This window comes from Aulonocara stuartgranti, assembly GCF_965226115.1.
Source record: "Aulonocara stuartgranti genome assembly, chromosome: 13".
Classification (NCBI taxonomy): domain Eukaryota; kingdom Metazoa; phylum Chordata; class Actinopteri; order Cichliformes; family Cichlidae; genus Aulonocara; species Aulonocara stuartgranti.
The window spans coordinates 22,900,668-22,921,763 of record NC_138949.1 but is presented as its reverse complement, the minus strand read 5'-3'; the positions used below and the strand labels follow the sequence as shown (position 1 = coordinate 22,921,763).

General features: G+C 39.0%; 3 protein-coding genes across 5 annotated transcripts in view; 1 reads left to right on the top strand and 2 right to left on the bottom strand.

Moving 5' to 3' along the window:
* The window catches only part of fmn2a (formin 2a), a 40,181-nt gene extending 38,714 nt beyond the window's left edge, over window positions 1–1,467 (top strand). For both annotated transcript variants that reach the window (XM_082557444.1, XM_082557445.1), the window contains exons 17-18: window positions 150–231; window positions 474–1,467. In XM_082557444.1, coding sequence (XP_082413570.1) covers window positions 150–231; window positions 474–500 — 109 coding nt within the window. In that variant the 3' untranslated portion in view covers window positions 501–1,467. The remainder of the gene's footprint in view (window positions 1–149; window positions 232–473) is intronic.
* A 73-nt stretch (window positions 1,468–1,540) lies between these two features.
* Window positions 1,541–8,324, bottom strand: grem2a (gremlin 2, DAN family BMP antagonist a). Its single transcript, XM_082557467.1, has 2 exons — window positions 7,963–8,324; window positions 1,541–2,935 (listed from the first exon to the last, which is right to left on the bottom strand). Exon 2 carries the CDS (start codon window positions 2,932–2,934, stop codon window positions 2,356–2,358), a length of 579 nt encoding a protein of 192 aa, XP_082413593.1. The 5' UTR covers window position 2,935; window positions 7,963–8,324; the 3' UTR covers window positions 1,541–2,355.
* A 906-nt stretch (window positions 8,325–9,230) lies between these two features.
* Window positions 9,231–21,096, bottom strand: part of rgs7a (regulator of G protein signaling 7a) — a 55,860-nt gene continuing 43,994 nt past the window's right edge. The window contains exons 5-18 of one of the 2 annotated variants that reach the window (XM_082556330.1): window positions 20,689–20,795; window positions 18,871–18,922; window positions 17,789–17,853; window positions 17,384–17,460; window positions 17,082–17,163; window positions 15,278–15,352; window positions 15,024–15,122; window positions 14,736–14,797; window positions 14,243–14,353; window positions 14,016–14,141; window positions 11,920–12,106; window positions 11,521–11,610; window positions 10,342–10,378; window positions 9,231–10,098 (exon numbers count right to left, since the gene is read on the bottom strand). In XM_082556330.1, coding sequence (XP_082412456.1) covers window positions 10,358–10,378; window positions 11,521–11,610; window positions 11,920–12,106; window positions 14,016–14,141; window positions 14,243–14,353; window positions 14,736–14,797; window positions 15,024–15,122; window positions 15,278–15,352; window positions 17,082–17,163; window positions 17,384–17,460; window positions 17,789–17,853; window positions 18,871–18,922; window positions 20,689–20,795 — 1,154 coding nt within the window. In that variant the 3' untranslated portion in view covers window positions 9,231–10,098; window positions 10,342–10,357. The remainder of the gene's footprint in view (window positions 10,099–10,341; window positions 10,379–11,520; window positions 11,611–11,919; window positions 12,107–14,015; window positions 14,142–14,242; window positions 14,354–14,735; window positions 14,798–15,023; window positions 15,123–15,277; window positions 15,353–17,081; window positions 17,164–17,383; window positions 17,461–17,788; window positions 17,854–18,870; window positions 18,923–20,688; window positions 20,796–21,096) is intronic. The other variant, XM_082556331.1, reaches the window with a different exon arrangement.

Below are 21,096 nucleotides of genomic sequence, written 5' to 3'. Positions count from 1 at the left end.
AACCTGAAATCTTTAGCACTATACTACATTTTTCTTTTTTGATGGTGTAATGGTGAATTTTAGTGACTCTGTGTAGCTCTATGCAGCTAATTAATTGCTCTTAACATCTTTATCACATGATTGGCATTTATTTCTCCTTTTTTTTTTAGGGTCAAAATGGCAGAGGAGTCTTTTAAACAGGCCAGGCAGAAGGCTTCCTACAATGTGACACCCAAACATGCAACTGGAATAGTATGCATAACATTTTACTTTTTCTTATTACTGTATGGAGTCATCTGTTTTCTATTTATTTACTGTAATTCTAGCAGTACCTGCCTTTTTCTTTCACCTAACAGACCCAATTGCTCGCAAATGCTTGTCAGTGTTTTAAGAAACAACAATCCTGGCTCTTATAGTAACATTTTAGAGCGGAGCGCCAGTGCTTCCAGCTGTAAATAACTCACACTTTTTTCTTGTCTTTTTTTTTTCCACAGAAAGCAAAGTTGGGTAAGAAGATCTGAAGCAGACAATGGAAAATTATCATCACCTAGCCTATTGCACAAGCTGTGTTTGTACAATCTGACACGAGTCATCAGTCATTTTTAGCGTTTATTTGCTCCCAGTATTTGTTTTCAATTGGTTTAGGGCTGTCGAGTGTGAGCTGGTTCAAAGTGTATCGTTTAAACTTGGGATTAAAGCTAATGTCCTTACCCACCATTTCACAAAATGAAACGAGTCTGTGTTATAAAAAGGCATCCCTAAGCTGATTACTGAATTCAAGTTGCATGAAAATTTGCTATAAATACTTGGTGTTCTTTTTCTGTTTTGTTTTTTGGTGACACTATGTTCAAGCTTTATCAGTATACATAATATGTAGCCATTTTTTATTGCCGTTTCCAACCCTCAGTTTCTAGAAAAACCATTAACACGTTGTTCACATCTCCCTTGATGGTGAAAAGCACAGGATTTTATAATATTTCTATATGGTGCCTTATTGCATAGTGGAGACTTTAAATGAGTTGAACAAAGCTTATTTTTGAGATGCATCAATTGTGATTCAATGATACCTCCAAGGAAGAAAAGTCTGTTTACATGGCCTGAAAAATAACTAATTTACTCCTTTCAAGATTTTCATCTGGTGCGTTTCAACTGCGAATTCTACGTGTTTTACATACAGCACCTCATCTTTTAGTGTTTTTTATTTAAATGGTCATGTCTTTCTAAGTCATGTGATCTGATAAATCCCCACTATTGTTCTTTTCAACATTAATGTAAATATGCTTTCTTTCAAGCAAAATCCTATGCAGATAGTTTTACCTTTTGTGTTATGTGAAAGAGTGTGAATATCCATTGGCTAAATCAGCAGTAGAATCATGTGATGTGGTTTTAATGTACAATACCAGCACTGTGTTTTGACTGAATACATCTGACCATTAAAAAATTATATAAATATATATTTATTGAATAAAAGACATTACCCTGATTTTTGTGATAAAAATTCTGTTATTGGTGATCAATCTCTGTTTATCATATGGCAAATTATATGCACACTACACATCACTTTGTTTTATATGAAATAGATTTAATATATTTTTACATACTTAAAACACACGTGTATATATTGTATACATTGCATTGCAACTCCATTACACATGCTGCAGTTTTTTTTTCTTTATTTTTTGTCTCCTGGCTAGTATATTTGTGGAAAATGTACAGTATACAATCAGGTTTGTATCCAAGCAGGTGGATGGTGTGAATTGTTTCATCTTTTCTTTGACATCATCATGTTAATACAAAACAAAAAGGGTAACAGAATACTTGTGAAACACGACAACAAAAAAGATACTGACAAGCTGTCTAAGATTGTAGAACCACCTATAGATACACATTTTACAAAGACTGTTTTAATTGGTTGCACTAATTATACAGTTGGACATTACTTTAATGCACTTCCTTTTGCTTGGCCATCCTCAGTGTCCATAATGTTCTGTCATTTTTAAGAGGTACTTTCTTGACTCCTTTAGGTAGATGTGATATTTTTGAAATGCTACAACTAAAAAAATGTCCATTGTTAAACACCAACAGCTTTATTATCACTGTCTCTACACAGCCACTTGATTTATTCTTTTTTTTTTTCCTTTTTAACCGCACTGGCATATGAACATGGCTGCTACTCTCTAATTAAATCATTGTTGAGCTTTTGTGTATTTCTAGTTCCATGTTTCATTTTGTTGCAAGACAAGCCATTCTTTGTACAACACGATGCAGAACAGTTCCTCTTGAAGCCAGTCCTTGTTTGGCTAAGTTTGTGAATTTCTGCCTCTGACAGCACATAAATGATGTCATTCCAAATTCGAAAGACCTTTAAGTCCCCCTTCACAGTTTCCCATGGCCGCTCACATCCACAGACATGCAGCGACACTGTTTGACTCTCTGCACCTTGCGGTGTCTGAAAGGGGGCTGCAGGTCTGGGCAGTCTAGCTGCACTGTGAGCTGTGTGATGCGATGTGGCCTACAGAAGGAGCAGGACTGAAATGGCTCCTGGGCTTTGTTGTGGTTTTTTCTTCCCGAGCCTGAGGTTTGGCCTCGACTCTGTCCCTGACTCGAGCTTGGACCCATATGCCGTGGTATGTAGAATGAGTTACACTGGCCATAGCAAAAACGGTTGACCACAGTGCGGCTGCGGCAGCCCTCCTCACTGATTGTCTGACGAAGAGGTTGGGTCTTGCACCAGTCTCTGCGGAGGTAACGGCGCTCTGTCACAACCAAGGCTTCCCGGCTAGAGGATAGCACCTCTGGTTTCTGCTGAAGCAATCGATGGTGACGGTCCGCAGACAGGTTTCCTTTGGACTTGTATGGAGATGGGATGGCTCCCTGAGGACGGGACTTTTTGGTCTCTGCAGTGATGCAGAGCACCCCAGCCAGTATGACAGGGATAGTTATTCTCCACAGCATTCTGCAAAGAGAGATACATTACTATACAATGTAGCGAATAGACTGAGAAAGACATCTGCACAAACAGAATCTGGACATTTACACTAAAGCTGGTGTAACACGTTTAGGTAGTATGAGATGAAACATGACAGTCACACAAATGCTTACATGATACTAATGTTGCCAATTATGCTTGCAACTGTGAGAATGCTCATTCCTGTTGAGCCACCTTTGCAGTTTAGCCTTCCAGGCATCATTGAGGAAATGAATCCATCACCAGGGCCCCCATTTGTCAGCATCTCTGTGTCATTACTTCTATTTGCTTTCCTCTCGGCTACGCAACTCTTCCAAAAATAAATAAAGCCCTGCCATCAAAGGATACACTTAAACACCCATAACGAGAAGGGGAAGTTGATTTTATTGGTCCCGTCGCTGGGTAAAATAATTAGGGCTTTGCTTACTTTAGTCATGAACTATGCCGCAGATATGTAAACAGGCATTAGAGAGGCCCATCTGCATGTTATTAGGGAAAGAGTCGGAGAGCCGTACAGTTCACTCATCTACTCTTTGGTGATATACGTGAAGAAAACTAAAGTGAGAGTGATTATGGGCCTATATTGTCCATAATCACCAGTGCCTTTTGTACAATGCCAGCACCATAGAGATGGTATGATCTGGAGAAATGATTCCTCTTTGAGTCAAAACGGAGTACGCGCCCGTGTGCAAGCTGTCAGTATTTGCGCCAGCACATTTTTGACCATCACTCAAGCATCTTTTCAGCAGATGTTGCTCTTGACAAGCATTGCATGACACCAACTTAGAAATTCTGACAGAGAACCAAACGGCCTCAAGGCCATTGGCTGCTACTATTCGCAGACTCTTCTTTGCTCTGCTCGTATGTTCTCTTTGTTCCTTTCCTGAACCTGCAACTCACTCTGACATGGAACAAATTACTTTATCATAATCCACTTTGTTTTTTGCCTTGTTTTTTTCTGCCCTTGACCCTGAGGTCATGGCAGCTCTGTCTGAGCAGCATGAGCACTCGAGTCTGTATATCACTGTCCCAGCAGCACTTGCCATAAGCTAGACAGCAGCTGTTAGTCCATCTACCAGATATAAAGTATGAATTTTTTTTTTTATTAAAAAATAAATAAAGCCATACGTTGCAGTTAGTTAAGCACAGAAAATGGAGTGTACTGTTAATTTTTTTCTTGTTCAAATCTAATCTGATGAATTTTTTAAAGGGTTTTTTTTTTGTTATAGTTTGGTTTTGCTTTGCTTTTTTCTTAAGACATCTGTGTACAGTCTGCTAAGGAACTAGATCAATTATATGGCTGAAGTAACAATGTGTGTCCAGATGACACACATTTAAGCCAGTTCTTACACAGGAAATTATGATTTTGGCACCTAAATCATATCCAAATCGGGAACTGGACATCCAAATAATGTCTGTGGTTCTTCTAGAGATGTACATTTTTGCACACATACAGACCATATATATACTCCCCTACGCTCACCCACCATAAGGTTAGAATAACTAAAGTAAACAATCCCACTGTCTTTCCCCCACCTGCTCTATCAGAGAATATTGACCCCACTTCATCTTTTAGTGAACTACCTTCCACTTAAGGACAGTCTCATTTGTCTTTACCTGCTCCATCTTATTCCTGCTGACTGGGAGTTGAAGTGCACAAACCCCTGATCAGGGTCACATACTCTGCTTTTGTGTCCAGGCTCTTGTTTTCCCATTTTCCCTCTATCAGTCTCTTATGTAGCGCCATGTGACTCCGGTGATCTACAGTCTGGATAGCTCTTGGGGCTGGGGAGGGATGACCTGACTGACTGTGTACACAGGGCATGACAAATGACCTATACAGTCAGCAACTGCGCTTCCTCTCCACCCCCAAACTCAGCTGGTGTTAGAGTAGTGGCCCTGCTGAGCTATACCCATCAATCTCTCTGCAAGACAAATTGTGGTTTTGGGGTAACGATTCAGGGGCTTTTGGGGGAGTCTGAGGTAGATGGTTAGTGGTTGGGGATAGAAGATGGGGGGGGAAAGAGGGGGTTGCAGACTCGTTGGGGTTTCTGGACTCATGACACACCGGGAAACAAAACCAACACTACTTGGGGTTCATGAAAAATATAACTTCATCCCTCCTTGTGAGCTTTTTCTTTCTTTTTTTGTCACTCTTGTGATTTTTATTCTTGGACACACAGCACCGATCATCACACAGTCCTAGAGGCAGGAGGCGACTGTGGTTTTGAGTGTTAATGCTGGGACAGAACTGAGCACAACCTTTGTGTCTGCTAAACACTAATATTGTCCACAAACACAGCTTTATGTTTTACCAGAACCACAAATACTTTGAATATGCTTCACTGAACTGTGGCAGACCTTGGTTCCAAAATTCAAACCTCTAATGAAATTACAAATGCCAGACACAAATACCAGAGAGACTGCTGAGCTAGACACAAGCTTTTTGGAAAACAGCTATTATCATCAGTGGGAACTTGTTATGTTTTGTTTTTCAGAATGGCATGATAATACCATGGTAATGTTTTCTGTCTGGATAACAATGGGCCTTTTTTTTCAAATCTTGAAGTCAAATGAAAAACAAAATTATTCATGAAAATCGCCAGCCTGGCAGCTAAATATCTGAAGATTTCAAATATCCAGTTGTTAAATAATTGAATAAAGAAAGGAGAATCCTTTCCAAGGCTTTCAAATTTGTACACACAGATGTACTTCCACTAAACCATGCGAAACATCTTCCCAGCACGTCTTCAAAGGCAGGTTAAAACAAACAAAACCTGATGCCTCAATTATTGGTGCGTCAGAAAGTCTCATACATAGACTGGTAAGTGCAGTTAATTACAGTAGAACTGCATTTAATTCACCGTGCAGCTCAAACCTCAAACACACACGGGTAGCCACACACGCACACGCGCACGCATATGCACCCATGTGTGGCCACACATGTGTGTGTAATCACACACACAGAGACACACATACAGAGTCAAACGCACATACACAGGATGCAAAGAGAGAGAGAGAAAAAGGGAAAGAGAGGTAAATTAAATGTTTTCACTCGGAGCCAATTACACAAAGAGGAACCATGTCATTATCTGCATTTGCGGATTGCATTTTCCCAAACTACGCTTCACTGTTGGTTCATTAACAGCTGGGGGTTGGGGGGCTCTTTTTAGGGGCTTTGCTGTGTAAATGTGTCTAACGCCAACATCGCCAGGAAGCCGCTTTAGGCAGTTCGGGTAGCCATTTGTCACCACAATCCGTCTTGATAATGACTAGCAGCCCAGATATAATGCTTTCCAAGCTAAGTACTGGCAAGAATGTAAGACAACTTCTTTGCCTCAGCAACATAAAGTGCTTTAGTGGGGATGAAGGCCAATTAGAAATCCTGTGATAGTACACTAGTTGTCACTGCAGACGTTATAAGCTACAGCGATTAACACCACCTTCCATTTACACTTAAACAAAATGTTTTTCTCCTTTTGTTTCCTCTTTAATAGCTTTGTTTCACATTCTTACATTTATAATCTGTGTCAGCTTGTTTAAGGTATTTCAAGCTGGAAAACTTTATTATATTTTTATGATATATGAAATAAAAGTATTCTTTATCCAATGAGCACCACTTTAGGATCTTCACTAGGATGTAAGTTCTCTGACTTTGAGCAATGTTTGGTGAGTTACTGTGGCCTGCTACACCAGAAGGCCACTGTGTAATAGGATGGTTACTCTTGAAGACTCTCATGATTTGTTGGCATATCAAAGTTTGCTTTCAACTGAAAAATGTGCCACAACAGGCCAAAACTGCAGTTTTACTCCACAGTTTTAATTCACGTTCCTCAGCATCAGCGGGAAGTTCCTGTTTACATATAATAAGTGCAAACTTGACACGTTAACCGTGTTACTAAAGTTTGCTATCAAATGCCAGTGCTACTATCTCCAGAGACTCACAATGACGTGGTTTCTGTTGCTTAAGAAATTACAATGTGTCTGTGTGCTAAATCCTCTTTGACATCAGAGCAGATTGTACAAGGTGGTGCAGTCACCAGAGCCGTAAGCAGGATCAGAAGGCAAACTCCCCACCATTCCCCGCACGCATACTGTAGGGACACGCACACACATGCACACATATGTTCTCAAACCAACTTGGAGAGGTATCAGCGCACACAACACAAAGAGAACACGTAAGGGAATATAAACTTGTGCAACTGAACAGGGAGGAAAAGAAAAGAGTAGAGATTATTCAGCACCCACAGGCTATTGTAGTAACATAAATGGTCTTACTACACATAGTGTTCATTAAGATCATTATGTCTCAGTCTCATATTCACTGGAAAGGCTAAACTGCCTCTTAAGCTCACTAAGAAGAAAAGTACAACAGGCTGTCATCACTCACTAATTCTCTCACTCACAACACTAATTACTTGGAACCTCCAGCCACTAATTATAGTAATTTAGCAGACACTTTTATCCAGAACACCTTTCAATGCCTTGAAGGTGTATATTTTTACAATGGGTGGCCCCAGTGGGAATCAAACCATCAGTGCTGGGACATTATACTAAATAGCTGTACAACTACCGCCGTTCCAATTACATGGTTCTGCACTTAGTCACTCAGAGACGCACTGAGTCAGTCAGTCAGAAACTCACGTGGGATATGATGAACCAGCACTCAGACAGTTTCTCTTCTCTCTGGGAAATCCAAACGCTAGACTACATGGCGCGTTCACGTACACGGTCACATTTCCTCTTATGTGCTGCAAAGCTGTGCGCCTTTAAATAACGTATCATTATATTTCCGTGTAAAACGGACATTACAATGGGATACCATAGCTGCCCGTGTGTATTATCTAATATCGAAAACTGTCTTGAACTTAATGTTAATAATTTCAAATTAGTGCAAGCCATGCGTTATGAAAGATTATATGTAAAATCATCTGCTGAAGCGCTTTTTTGAGTCTTGAGGCATTCAATATGGTATAAAGTCAGTGCTATCGAAATGTAATGTATGGTTCGCATACCTTTTTATGTGTGCAGCGGGACAGTGATGTGTCGACGATGCATTCAAGGGAGATCGTCCACCTTCAGTGGTCCTTGCGTCCGCTTCCAAGTTTCGGTTTCCATGGCAACATAATCTGCGGTATCCTCAGGCTTGTTCTTGCTCCTCTTCTTCCCTTCTTAAAGTTTGGGACGTGCTCAGTTTCCCATCCTCTTGGGCAACGTCTTTCTCTCTGAGTCTAATGTTCTCTTTTTGGCTTTTAGATTAAGAAAATAAGCTCCAGACTGCAGTCACAGTAAGCCCATATCTTAGTGTCGTGGAGACTGTCTGCAGTCTGTCTTTGAGCGTGTTTGAGTCACTGTAAAGCCTGCCTTAGTTTGAATCCCCACCACCCCTTTCCCTCCTCAAGAATGGGAGGGTTTTTCCTATTGGTCCTTGCTATTGTGTGAATCAAATCAAGCTTCATTTCTTTCACTTACATCTAGGAGAGACAGGCTGTTTATTTCTGTCTGCCCTTTAATATTCTGAATATATATATATATATATATATATTTATATATGAATCCCTACTCATCCATAATAGGCAAATCTAAGATGACAGATTTTGCCTTATCTTATTTTTCCATCGTAAGTTTTCATTTCCTCACCTTGAATTTGACAGTTAATGGCACTTTACTTTTAAGGAAGTGGATGAGATTTGGAAAGTGGATAAGAGAAACAATGGTTGCCTAAAACCCCCTAAATTATCCTTTCTTATTGGCAAATCACCACATCAAAACGAAACCCGTAACCTCCAATCCATAAATCATCTGTGCATGCACTAACAGCATGCTTTGAAAAAAAAATGCCACGGTTCACATTCCTTGATGCAACCGAGACAATGATGTTTGTCTCTTTTGCGGTTCTGGCTATGCTGACCACTGGGCACAAAGACTGAAAACTCTGACTGTCACTTCTGCCATCAAAGAGCTGAAACATCAACAGACCGTGCAAAACCTCAGATGGGCAGAGTTTGAACAATAACCCTTTCAGCAAACCGGAGGATGATGACACTTTTGCATGACAAAACTCCATTTGTCTGCAGAGTACCGTAGCTCATTTTGCTGATCTGTGTTGAAAACTGTTGTTTTTTTTAACCGATGGGAAATAGTTTACCCCCATCTAGTGGCAGAAAACAAAAGTGCATAAACCCGTTGGATTATATTAAAACTGATGAATATTTGAATGAATGAATATTTAATTCTAAAATTGTGTGTATACAGGAAAAGAAAAAATCAGACCTAGGCCATATTAACAGATAGAGGGCCAACTTTAATAATACAAGTAAGTAAAAGTGTCTTTAAATATGGTATAAAAATAAATGCAGGAGAGAATAACAAAGAATTATGTTCTACGCAAGACAGGAGACAGCATTTTTTTATGTAAATCTGAATGTGACTTTACAGGAGCAATGAAAATCATATGTGCTAGTTATTTGTAGTGCAATAAAATAATGCAAAGCAAAAATAAATGCACCATAAATAATAATATTAATCATAATATATATATGTATATATATATTGTATATTCATTCTGCACAACACTTCCCATAGCGTGACAAAGTATCTGTGATCTCAGATCATGTAAAGCAATGACATTGGTTAGATTTATCAGTTTAAGCTGTCATTTTATATTTTTCTACATTTTTTTCTTTTGTTTTTTGTTTTTTTTTCTCTCTGACATCATTTGTTTCAGCTGGAAGTGAGAGACAGGAGGGAGGTTCCGATCCAGCATTTATGATGGAAAGAACTGGAACACTGGGTATAACTTTCTTCAGTGTCATTTTTTTATTTTTTCATCTTGACTGTCTATCAGTGTCCCCTCAAGTCCAGCAGTGCCTCCTTTCTGAGAATACTGGAAATATATCAGGTATTGAAAGTGGAGAGAGAAGAAGGAACATCCCCTCCATGGACATGCAACATCCTGTGGACAACAGATGAACAGAAGGCTTGGCTCATCATCCGGCTGGGCCAAGAGCAGATGACAGACAATGAGGATGAAGAGATGAAATGGTTCCCCTCTCCATGTCCCAGAGAGAGAGAGAGAGAGAGTTGGCATTGATTTTAGCATGATGGCACACAACTGGTCAACCTCTTGGATGCCAGTGGTTTCCCCTGCGCTGGGAGAAGAGATAAGAAGACAGAAAAGAATGAAAATAGGGAATAAGGTGGAAGAAGGGAAGAAGAAATACACAGTATTTTAACAACACACTTAGTGCAGGAATTGCACATTTTGTATTACATTCAATGGTAGAATTTAGCACAACATTTAAGTAGAGTAGCAATCACAACATGCTGACAAGAATTAAATAACAACAACCAAATGTAGTACATGAAGATGATATGGTATCATTGGACATTACCTGGGAGTAAGACCCTTCAGAATAAGTTCTTACTTTTCTGTTGAGACAAAAAAAAAAACACATATTTGAGGTGACTTTAGTTTGTGGATTCATAGGTCACTAAACAAATTACACATATGTAAGAATCGCTAGATCAACAAAATATGCAGGCTTCGTTTAATTTTAGCTGGCATAAAAAAAGAATATTCTGCCATCATGTAAAACATACTACTTTCACATCATAGTCAATCAAAAAGAAGAACTAACACAACATATGCCCCAAAATTGATGTAGGTTTAACAGTTTTTTCTTTTAAAAAAAAAAACATTAATACAATACTGAAATTTTATTTGCCAGATAGATGGGCTGATAAAGAGTAGGAGGTGTGAGACAGGGTAGGTTTTTAACCACGTGGATGCGCTTGTGTAATGCTGAAATATTCTGCATGGTATGACATCCCATTTTTCTGTATTCATAAGAGTTTCTACAAGCCTGACAAGAGTCCTGATCAGCTTCTCCATCAAATACACCTGAAAGAGACTCCATTAATATATTGTACAAATCCGCTTTGCCTGTTATTGTTTGCAGCGGTCCGATTTTATTTGCAACTTTTTTTGGTTTGAACTGGTTTGCACTTTGGTTTGGGAGACATAGACTTAACAACTGAATTTAACATCATTTTGTCTAAAAACAAATATGTAATTTCAAGAAGCTACTTGGAGTCTGAAATGCACCAGGCTGCTAAAGCAATAAGGCATGGGAAATCCAAATCCACTGTGATTCCTGTATTGTTCCAAATCTGTCTGCTGCTGAGTTAACTTTACTGTGATAAGTCAATAACAATATAATTGTCAATTTCTTGATTTTTGTCCCTTAGTGAACAAATAAATATCAACATTACTCCTGTAGCAGAATACACTGTATGATACTACAGGTAAGTGTAAAAGCAAGTTGCAGACTTGTTTTTATGCAAGGGGATTACTGGGAATGGGATAAAATGTAATTTAACAGACTTTGAAAAGGTGTGACTTTGGTTGCTAGAAGGGCTTATTTCAGCATCAGCAAGTCAGCAGAGTCAGTTCAAATCCAAATAGAGTGTCACGTAATGTCATCTACATGTACTTCTCTCATCTTATTTTCTCACTAACTAATTTATCAAATGTTTTTAGCCAAGCTTTATGGTTTATTTGATTTTGTTACCTTCTTCTTGGCCTGTAGTAATTCCTGGTAGGCACTGGAACGGATGAAACGGCTGTAAGAATCACTCTTCATCAACTTGTAGATGTGTTCCTGGTGAAGAAACACATAATGTGAGAATGATGAACAAAAGCACGAGTATGAAGTCAGACACAAATAACACTTGTACTAAAACCAAATCAAAAAAAATCTTTCACTGATCCCCAAGACTGTGGTTTGTAAACTGCTAAGAGTAAATATCTCATTGGTCTGTCAGGTACACTCAGCACTAGTTTGATCACTGTCCAAGTCCCAGTGACAGGCTGAATGTTCCTATTCCTCTCTACATTGTGCAACACAAACTAAACAGCCGTGGCTATTATTTAACATCTCTTCATCATTTCCTTTTGGGCAACCATTCACCTGTGCATCCTCGAAGGCGTAGCGTCCAGGATCTTTGACATTCTGGGTGGTTTTGTCGTAGCTCTTTGAATCCACATTGATGGCACTGGGTGCCCCTGGGGCCAAAAACTCTTGCCAGATCTCCTGGACTCTGGTTGGAACTTCTCTAATTGGACGCTTCTTTAGTTCCTGGACTGCTAGCCAGAATCTGCAAACCAAAGTCACAACTACTTCAAACCAATGAAGGGATAATTATTCGCAGTCCACATCAATTCCACAATGGACTAATTTTGCATGCTGTCCGTTGTGACCGCGGACAACTGAGCCTGGTCAACTAATTTTGTTTTATTGGACTATTGGCAGATATTAGCTTGTGATAGATCGGTTTGTATCAGTGTGTATTTCGTCAGATATGCAGTGACAATTTTTTACTTATTTGTTTGCTTTTTTTTAAAGTATTACTGAGTTATGAATTAAGGAATACAGGGCAAGAAATCATCCTTGGGGTAATTTAAAAATGTGTCATTGGACCGTCTCAGAAAGTCATTGTTTGCAATAGAAGCAGATGAGTATGCAACTCAGCTGACCAAATGCTCATGTGGAGTCAAATGGTATTTTAACTCGAGACCCTAATTTGGCGTAATGTGCACTAGGTTGTCAGATGATTAAAACCATGACATCTGCAGCTTTTGGTATCTAGGCATTAGTTTAAAAAAATCGTGAATTGTGACCTGGTGACTCAGGAGGCTGACTGAGTTCAAGAAACCACTTTGAGGTCATTTTAGTTTTGTCACATGGTGCGTTATCCTGCTGGCAGCAGCCATCAGAAGATGGGTGTGCTGTGGTCATAAAGGGATGGCCATGACAGTCAGGTCAGCTGTAGTTTTAAACAATGATCAATTGATACTAAGGGGGCCAAAGTGTGCCAAGAAAATACTCCCGCAACACAGCGTGCAGTGAATTCATCCTACAAGGCAGGATGAATTCACACTTTCATATTGTTTACACCTTATTCTTATCAAACCAGAGAATATTTTTCCAATCTTCTACTGTGCAATTTTGGTCAGCCTGTTTGATATGTAATCTCAGTTTCCTGTTCTTAGCTGACAGGAAGGGCAGCCGGTGTGGTCCTCTGATGTTGCTGCCCATTTGCTGCGTAATTTGGTTATAACAAGTGAGTATTTGAGTTACTGTTCCTTTCTTTTTCTGTGGAATCAGTGTGGCCATTCTCCCCAGACCTGTGGCATCAACAAACAAATCTTAACCTTTGGCTCACTGGATTTTTTTTCTTTTTCAGGCCACTCTTCGTAAACCCTACAGATGGCTGTGCAGGAAAATCAACAGTTTGTGAAATACTCAGACCAGCCTGTCTGGTCCCAACAACCACACCACCTTCAAAGGCACTTAAATCACATATTTTTCTGAATTCCAATCAGCAGTGTGTACATACCTTAAGTTGTTGTCTTGTGAATGGCTCATCACATGTTTGAGTTTATGAGCGCTTAAGCGATTAGGTTATACCTACTAAAGTGTGTTTTTGAGGTATTATTATTTTTATACTAGGCTACACTGCAGAGTCAAAACATTTCTTTTCACAGAAGTAGTTTCTGGTTGCTTTGGAGATTTAGACTCAATATCAAGCACCAGTTCATTTTATAAATTATAACAAACTTTGATTAAATTCCAAATGATATATTTTTATCATTGTTAAAATAAAATCTATCTCAACCAGCTACACTGAACTGCTGATGCATTATTATCTTTTTGTATTTTCTTAGTACTCCTTCCACAACTGTTGATCTTTAAGTAAAGTAGCTGCCCTTGGATGACAACCATATCTAAATTTTGGATAGTTATAGACAGATGCTATAAATGTTTCACTGAATGCAGAGCAACGGTGGTAAAGCAGCTGTTTAATATTTTTTACTCATGGTTGGCTGTGATACAAAGTGCTTTAACATCCAGTCAAACATGTTAATATATTTTATATTTATATTAATATTTCAGCTAAGATGAGGACATTTCTAATGTAATATGGTAGACAGTGCAATACTGGTATAATGCATGTACTGTATATGGGCATGCTGCTCTATAGAAAGAACTTTTTCATGATGTACCTGAGATTCTCTGAGCTGAACTCAGACTCCAGGAACTTTAGGAACTGCTCTCTCCCAACAGGATCTTTGAGAACCTCGTCAATGCCAAAAGCCCACCTCTTTACCCTCTGCTGGCCTGGCTCCTTACTGGAGGAGGACACAAAAAGTACAACACGTTTTCACAGATCAATATGTGCTATAGAAACACTTGGGAATAACGTTTAGCATTTGTGGTTTTCTGTACCCACCTGGCTTCAAGCTCCCAGAGTGTGGCGTCATCTGAGATCCAAGGGTTAGATGGGTCTGGTGGCGTGAGGAAGGGGTCGTATTCAAGATACTGCTCCGTATAGCCCAACAAACTGTTTTTTAAAACAAGAATGGGTGGTTTATTTGTTAGCTTTACCTGACAGAAAGAGAAGGTAAATTCCCTTGGGAGCAAATACTATAAATGAAATGAAATGTAGAGTTTGACAAGAGGGATTGGCTCACTACTTGGACACAAGGATTTAGAAGTCTTTCCTGAACATATCTCTCTTTTTAGAAAGGAATGACAAACAGACACTTTGTACAGGATCAGGTATCTGGATCTCTGTACGCTGATGACAGCTGAAGACATTGTCTGGGCTTAAACACTGCTCAAGGTCATCTTAGTTCTTAATTCCCAGCTGTGTTAGGCTGTTTAAAGGCTCAATAAACAGATCGATGGCTAAACTGAATAAAGACACAAAGAACATCGCTCACCTCTCTGCCACTTTGGACATTTTCAGTCGATGCCTGTCTAATTGCAATTGCCAAAAGGTGATCTGAAACCACAGCGGGGAACAATGAGTAGACAGCAGTCTCCATGAATTCATTCATTCATTTTCAGTCATACTGATATGACATTTCAAGTTATGCTTTATATTTAAAAGGTGCTCAGTGCAATTAACTGGATACAGAAATAATATGGCTGTAGTAAAATACCAAGTCCAATTGAAGCACTATCATTGACAAAATCACAAATCCTCTACTGCCACCTGTAGGTCTAACCTGTTCCTGCAGTTCTTCTTCTGTAGGCTGTTTGGCCTCTGGAGCTGGGGTGTGGGTTGGGCTGTGGGTACGGATATCATTCTGCAGCCCATACACAGACTAATAAAATAAAAACGTAAGCATCAATATAAGTAGCCTTAATGCTGCAAACAAGCAAAGCATGGCAATATGAAACTGTTTGCATTCATACTTGTAATATATACATACAAATAAGTAACATTATAATCAGGTAAGAGTAGAAAGCTCTTAAGTACCTTTCTAGTTTTGTGGGGATTTTTCATTCTTGAGGACTTCTTTATGTCAACTTCTGTTGTATTGACACATCCAGGCTGTGAAAAAAATGAAAATCAGGAAATCATGAGAAATCCAGCTTGTGATTACATTTTTAGCTGATTATACTCTTCCTTGAGCTTAGACTCTTAAAACACAGTTATGTACTCTATATCACAGTGTACTCTAGCTCGATGCCACAATTAGTAAAGGTGTCGGTACTGTGCAAAAGTTTTAGGCAGGTGTGAAACAGAGACAGAAATATAAATGATTGTTTATTGGCCCCAAATGTGTCCTGCAGCAGGCCAACGACCCCAAACTACAGCCAAATATTTTCAAAAGGAAAAAGAAGTGGTGGAAGTGATGGTATGGCCCCCACAGAGCCCTGATCTCAACTTCATCAAGCGTGTCTGGGATTACATGAAGAGACAGAAGGATGTGAAGAAGCCTACATCCACAGAAAATCTGTGGTTAGTTCTCCGAAAGTTTTGGAACAACCTGCTTTCCTCTTCTGTTTTCTTTCGAAAACTGTGTGAAGAACTGTTTTGAAGGCAAAGGGTGGCCACACCAAATATTGATTTGATTTACCTTTCTCTTTTGTTCATGATGATTAAAATAAATGATTAACACTTCCATTTTTGAAAGCATTCTTTGTTTACAGCATTTTTTCTCACCTACCTAAAACTTTTGCTCAGTACTGTGTCATTTTTCAAATACGCTTAGCCAACAAATTCTCCCCAGTTCCCATTACAAATCTTTCACATCTGCAGCAAGCTTCGTTTCTTTGCCAAGGTTACATAGTCCACAATAGAGACAACACCAACAGAGGACATTTGCCTGCAGTCTCATGTCATCTAACTCAGACAGGGGCATCTTAAAATCTCACCAAGTACCCCGCACTTTGAAAATGATGCTAAAGGATATTATGTGCGTTAAAATGTGATGCCTGCGGGTCCTGACCAAGCATCAGTATGTGACAAGTTGGAAGTGAGAATGAGCTGGATTTGCTGGAAGTCTCAAGGACAATGTGTCAGATGCTGGTTAATTAAACATGGAATGTGCCAATTCTAGGAAAACATGGAAACCAGCAGGAAATTAGAATCTTAGAGTGCAAATACTGGCTGATTGAGCAAGTAGTCTAATCTAGGTTTCTTCCAGAAGAACAGAGCTTGATGGTGTCACTGTGAAATTTGAATTAATATTGATTATGTTGCTCCGAGGACGCATAAATTGGACTTGTTATTTCCCAATTAACCGTGGAGCAGTGGCTTTCAGGAATACAGCAGAGGAGACCCTTAAACCTCAAGGGGAAACTAAATGCTAATGCTAAGCAAGTGTGCAGGAACAAGGTAAAGAGCAGCGGTGAAGCTGATGTGTTGTGACAGTTATTGATGTGGCATTTCATGTGTATGGCCAAGGCAAATACACGCCGGGGTATTTGCAGAGCGTTCAGCTATTTACACTCTTTAAATGTTACAGGAACCATATAAAGCTCATATATAAATTCTGTCATCTATTAAGTGCTTAAAGCTTATAATTGCATAACATTTATGAAACAATTTATTAATCACAGTGTTATGTGATATCTATAAAAAAGACAATAACTCACAAAAACTAAATGTACCATTCTGGGTAATTGTTCATTTAGACTGTGGTCATTGTGAAATAATTATTTCAGCATTATTCACTTTTACGAGAACTAGTAGGATGATGCTAGTAAAGTCAGCAAAACAATGCTATTAGTAACAGCAGAGGTGATTATGACAATACCATCATAATTTTACTCACCACTGGTCTGTGCACGTCCCAGAATGCTCTTTCCTGACTGTCAAGAATTTTTCTCTCAATTTTGTCTCTTTTCTTGTCCACTCTGGGAGGGAAAAGATAGAATTCAGGGAACAGTTCTGACAGAGTGTGTAGATTAATCTAAAACATTTATGAGCCATTTACTTCATCACATGTTTAATGTGCAATCCATCTGTGAAGTTGTGCACTGGTAATTACAGGGACGTTTAATCACGACATAACGAGTTTGTAAGAGAACTCACTTATAATGGCTCAATGCGTGTGTGGTTCTTATAGAAACCTACTTTGCTTGTGCTTCTGCTTGCATAAAAATGAACTCCCATTTCCTGGCGAAAGCTCTCTGTAGCCTTGCTAAGCTCTCCTGTAAGTAAAACAAAGAAGAAGCAGGAAAACTAAGCTTTGTAGGAATCCAGGCTGATTATGTTTATCGCGCATGCTGTGTACAGTGCACAACTGGATACAATCTTTAATGACTCCTGCTCTGATATGAAAGAAAAAGACGCAGATAATGACTAAACCAGTGATTCATTTAATAGCTTTGTTGAAAGAGAGCTGCAAATTATACAATGACACATGGAAAAACAAATGTTGTTACTGTCAGTATGAACCAAAAGGTAAGAAAGCAGTGCTAATACAGGAAGAGCACAGATAGAAAGGAGTGCTGACACTAAAAGACCTTCTTCACTTACCGCTTCATAGTCTGCAAGCTCCAGACGTGCTTTATTTTGCATTGTTCTTTTGCAGAGGTAAACAGCTGAGAGAGACAAAGAGAATGGTAATAAAGGGAGAACAGGATCTCAGCTTCGTTTTAACAGCCTTAAGTGGCCCTGCGTTGATTCAGTTAATCCTCCCAACTGCACATTTAGACTGGACTGCAAATCACAAAGGTCATTTACTATGATGTGTGTGTGTGTGTGTGTGTGTGTGTGTGTGTGTGTGTGTGTGTGTGTGTGTGTGTGTGTGTGTGTGTGTGTGTGCGCCTGCAACTGCTGGTGCTTGTGTGTTTGAAGGTGTGTGCACGCCTGACTTTTGATGTCTTCCTGTACTATCATCATCCCTTCATCTCTTTGTTAACTGACCATAATGTGCAAGCTTCATTATGCCATTAGAGTGTTTTCATTAAGGGGCATCATTCAAGTGAATCAGTTGCTGCATCTGAGACACTGACTTCCTCTAACACTCCCAGGATTATTCCCACTGTGAGCATTAGCCCCTTTCCCCTTCTACAATTCAAACAACAAATGAACGACCTGCAAGGATGCAGCTATTCAGCAACCCATTTTTGGCATTATGAAAGCTTTATCTCCACTCTGCTTGGCTGTAACAATGAAAAGCTCATCCCTGTATCACCATTAAAATGCTCAGCCAACTGTGCACAACAGGTGCATGCATATCAAGGCATTCCTGTTTTCCTTCACAGTAATCAGACTGCCTCAGTCAGAGTATGACTGAGGTAGACACAATTAACTTTAGTTGGAAAACACTGAAAAAAATAAATGTGTAAAATAGAAAGCATTACCTGATTCTAACTGTTGGCCAAGCGTTAGTGTAAAAACTAAATCTGATCCTTTTTATCACATCTAACATGGAGACACTGTTGCAACACTTGCATTTCATCTTTTTAACCTCTGTAAAAATCAGCATTAATAACATGTCAGCTACAGTTTATGCAATATACAAACAGCCTGTCTCATTAGTCTTCTCTATACACACACAAACACGCACATACACAGTGGAAGTTCAAATATGACTACAACAGAATGGCTCTCACCATAGTCTGTGTTTTCTGGTTCCCAGCAGTTTGATGGCCAAAAGTACGGAGTCTGAAGGGAAAAACGAGTCATTAAGAAACAAAACTTTAAAAAAAGACCTTGCAGCTTTGATAATGTACAACTAACCACATGGTGTTTCAAAATCAAAGTGTACTGCTATGTTACTTTGGGTGGGCATGTGGTCCCAGCCCTGCATCTGTCACAATAAAATATTTTGTTGTATAATGGGTTTGGCATAATGTCTAAAGCACATAAGCTTCTTTCAGAGAGTGCTTAGAGCAGACCAGCATGAGAGCTCGCCCTCCTTGGGCAGCATTGTATGGACTGGCACCAGATGAAAAGTGATTACATACAAAAGGCAAAGTAAAGGGTACTAACACAAACAACCTTAGGCATTGATTTACTCTTGTTAGTTGCTGTGCAGCACACTTGGGGGAACTCACTTGGTGGAAAATCAAGTGAGTCTGTGTATTGATGTTTGGAGTACTAGTTCATGAATGGAGCACTCCCCTCCCCATTCATGAACTAGTATGAATTGTGTTCAGGACCTCCTGGTTTACTTACTTCATATGTAATTGAACTAAGTATACTTCATACTTCATATGGGAATGAACATTTTATTTCAACTCCAATAGATGATTTGAAATATCATTTGAAACAATTTTGTCCATTTTTTTGTTCTTTTGCTGCCATCCTGCATAAATGTTATCATTTAACATGACTTTTTTATTAAAACGATCTGCGTGTAGCACTGTGCAAGCCTCTTAGCCACCCCTCATTTTTTATATTCTTCTAGGAAAACGAGTGCAGTGGTTTAGCAAAATGAGAAAACATACATGGAAATACAGTATAGCAAGAAAAAATATTTTTGTACAGTGCTAATGAGCTTAAATTCAGTATTTGGTGTGGCATTTATCCTTTAAAACAGCTTAAACTCTTATAGGCAAGCACTCTTGTAATTTATTTGAGTAGTCTTCAGGAATAGGTTTCCAGACTTCTTGAAGGATATTCAAAGCTCTTTGGATCTTGGCTTCCTTTTGTTATGTTCTCTGTGAAGATGATTCCACACTGCTTCACTAATCTTGCGGTCCGGGCTATGAAGAGGTCAATCCATGACTGATAGTGTTCCATTGTGTGTGTTTTTTATCCAGATATTCTTTTACTCTATTGGGACTGTGTAGTTAGGATCACTGTCATGCTAAATAACATAGTCAAAGTCAAAGCTTCTTTCCAGACCGATAAAATCTGAAAGTACTTTTCTGCGTTCATAATTCCATCAATTTCGACAAGATCTCCAACACCACTCTCTGAAATGCAAATATGGATTCACATGTTGCCAGTGATTTTTAGTTCTTGTGTAATTTGGCATGCATCCATCTTTTTCTCTGTCTCCTTTCCTTAAAATTGCTTCTTGACAGCCACATGCATCTCCCAGGTTCTGTGTCCAGCCTTTGTTGGATTTTTTTCCCTATTTCTTAAAGACGAACATGATGACTTTCAAATACTTTTCATCTGCAGTGAATATTTTCCACCCTGCCACTTCTTTTGTCCAGTTTCCTCATTTTTAATTAATTAATGAATTGCAACACCTTATGTTCACAGTATTTGATGGCCCTAATCAAAAAGTGGATGAAAAGAAAGAACAGAATAATCTATTGACTCTAAAAGTCCTTGACTCTAGCAAACTTAAAATGTTAAATATTTAAAAAATAGGATTAAATATTCCCTTGATTAAGCAATGCTGACAGAGTCGGACAGATGTATAATAAAAATAAAATCATTCAATATAATGAGGAATTAAACATTAACATTCTTACCTGAAACCTATAGAAAGTGCCATCGTCTTTGAGAGTGAGGACGTGGTCAGAGATGGGGAAGAAGTAACCATGTGCAGCCATCAGAGTTCCCAGATGAAGAGCCTCCACTGGGAGAAAACACAGATAAAAAGACTATTTACATCTTGATGCGCTCCTTTTTTCCAGTTTTTTTCCCAGTAGTACCAGATACCAGCACATGTTAATGTGCTTTCATGCACATAAAACAGTAATGAGTAATGAGATTGTGTTTCTAAACAAAGAGCATCATAGCAAGCTTCACAACACTGTTAAGATGACTGTTAAGATTTCTGTGAAGGAAACAAGATATAATTTTCTTTCCTTTGGGTAGACGATATGAGACAGTCACACAACAGCCAAATAGTAGCGTCAAATAAAAAAACAACAAGA

What these genes read in the sequence shown, in the direction of transcription:
- grem2a (XM_082557467.1), bottom strand. Translation starts at nt 2,934, where the DNA reads ATGCTGTGGAGAATAACTATCCCTGTCATACTGGCTGGGGTGCTCTGC.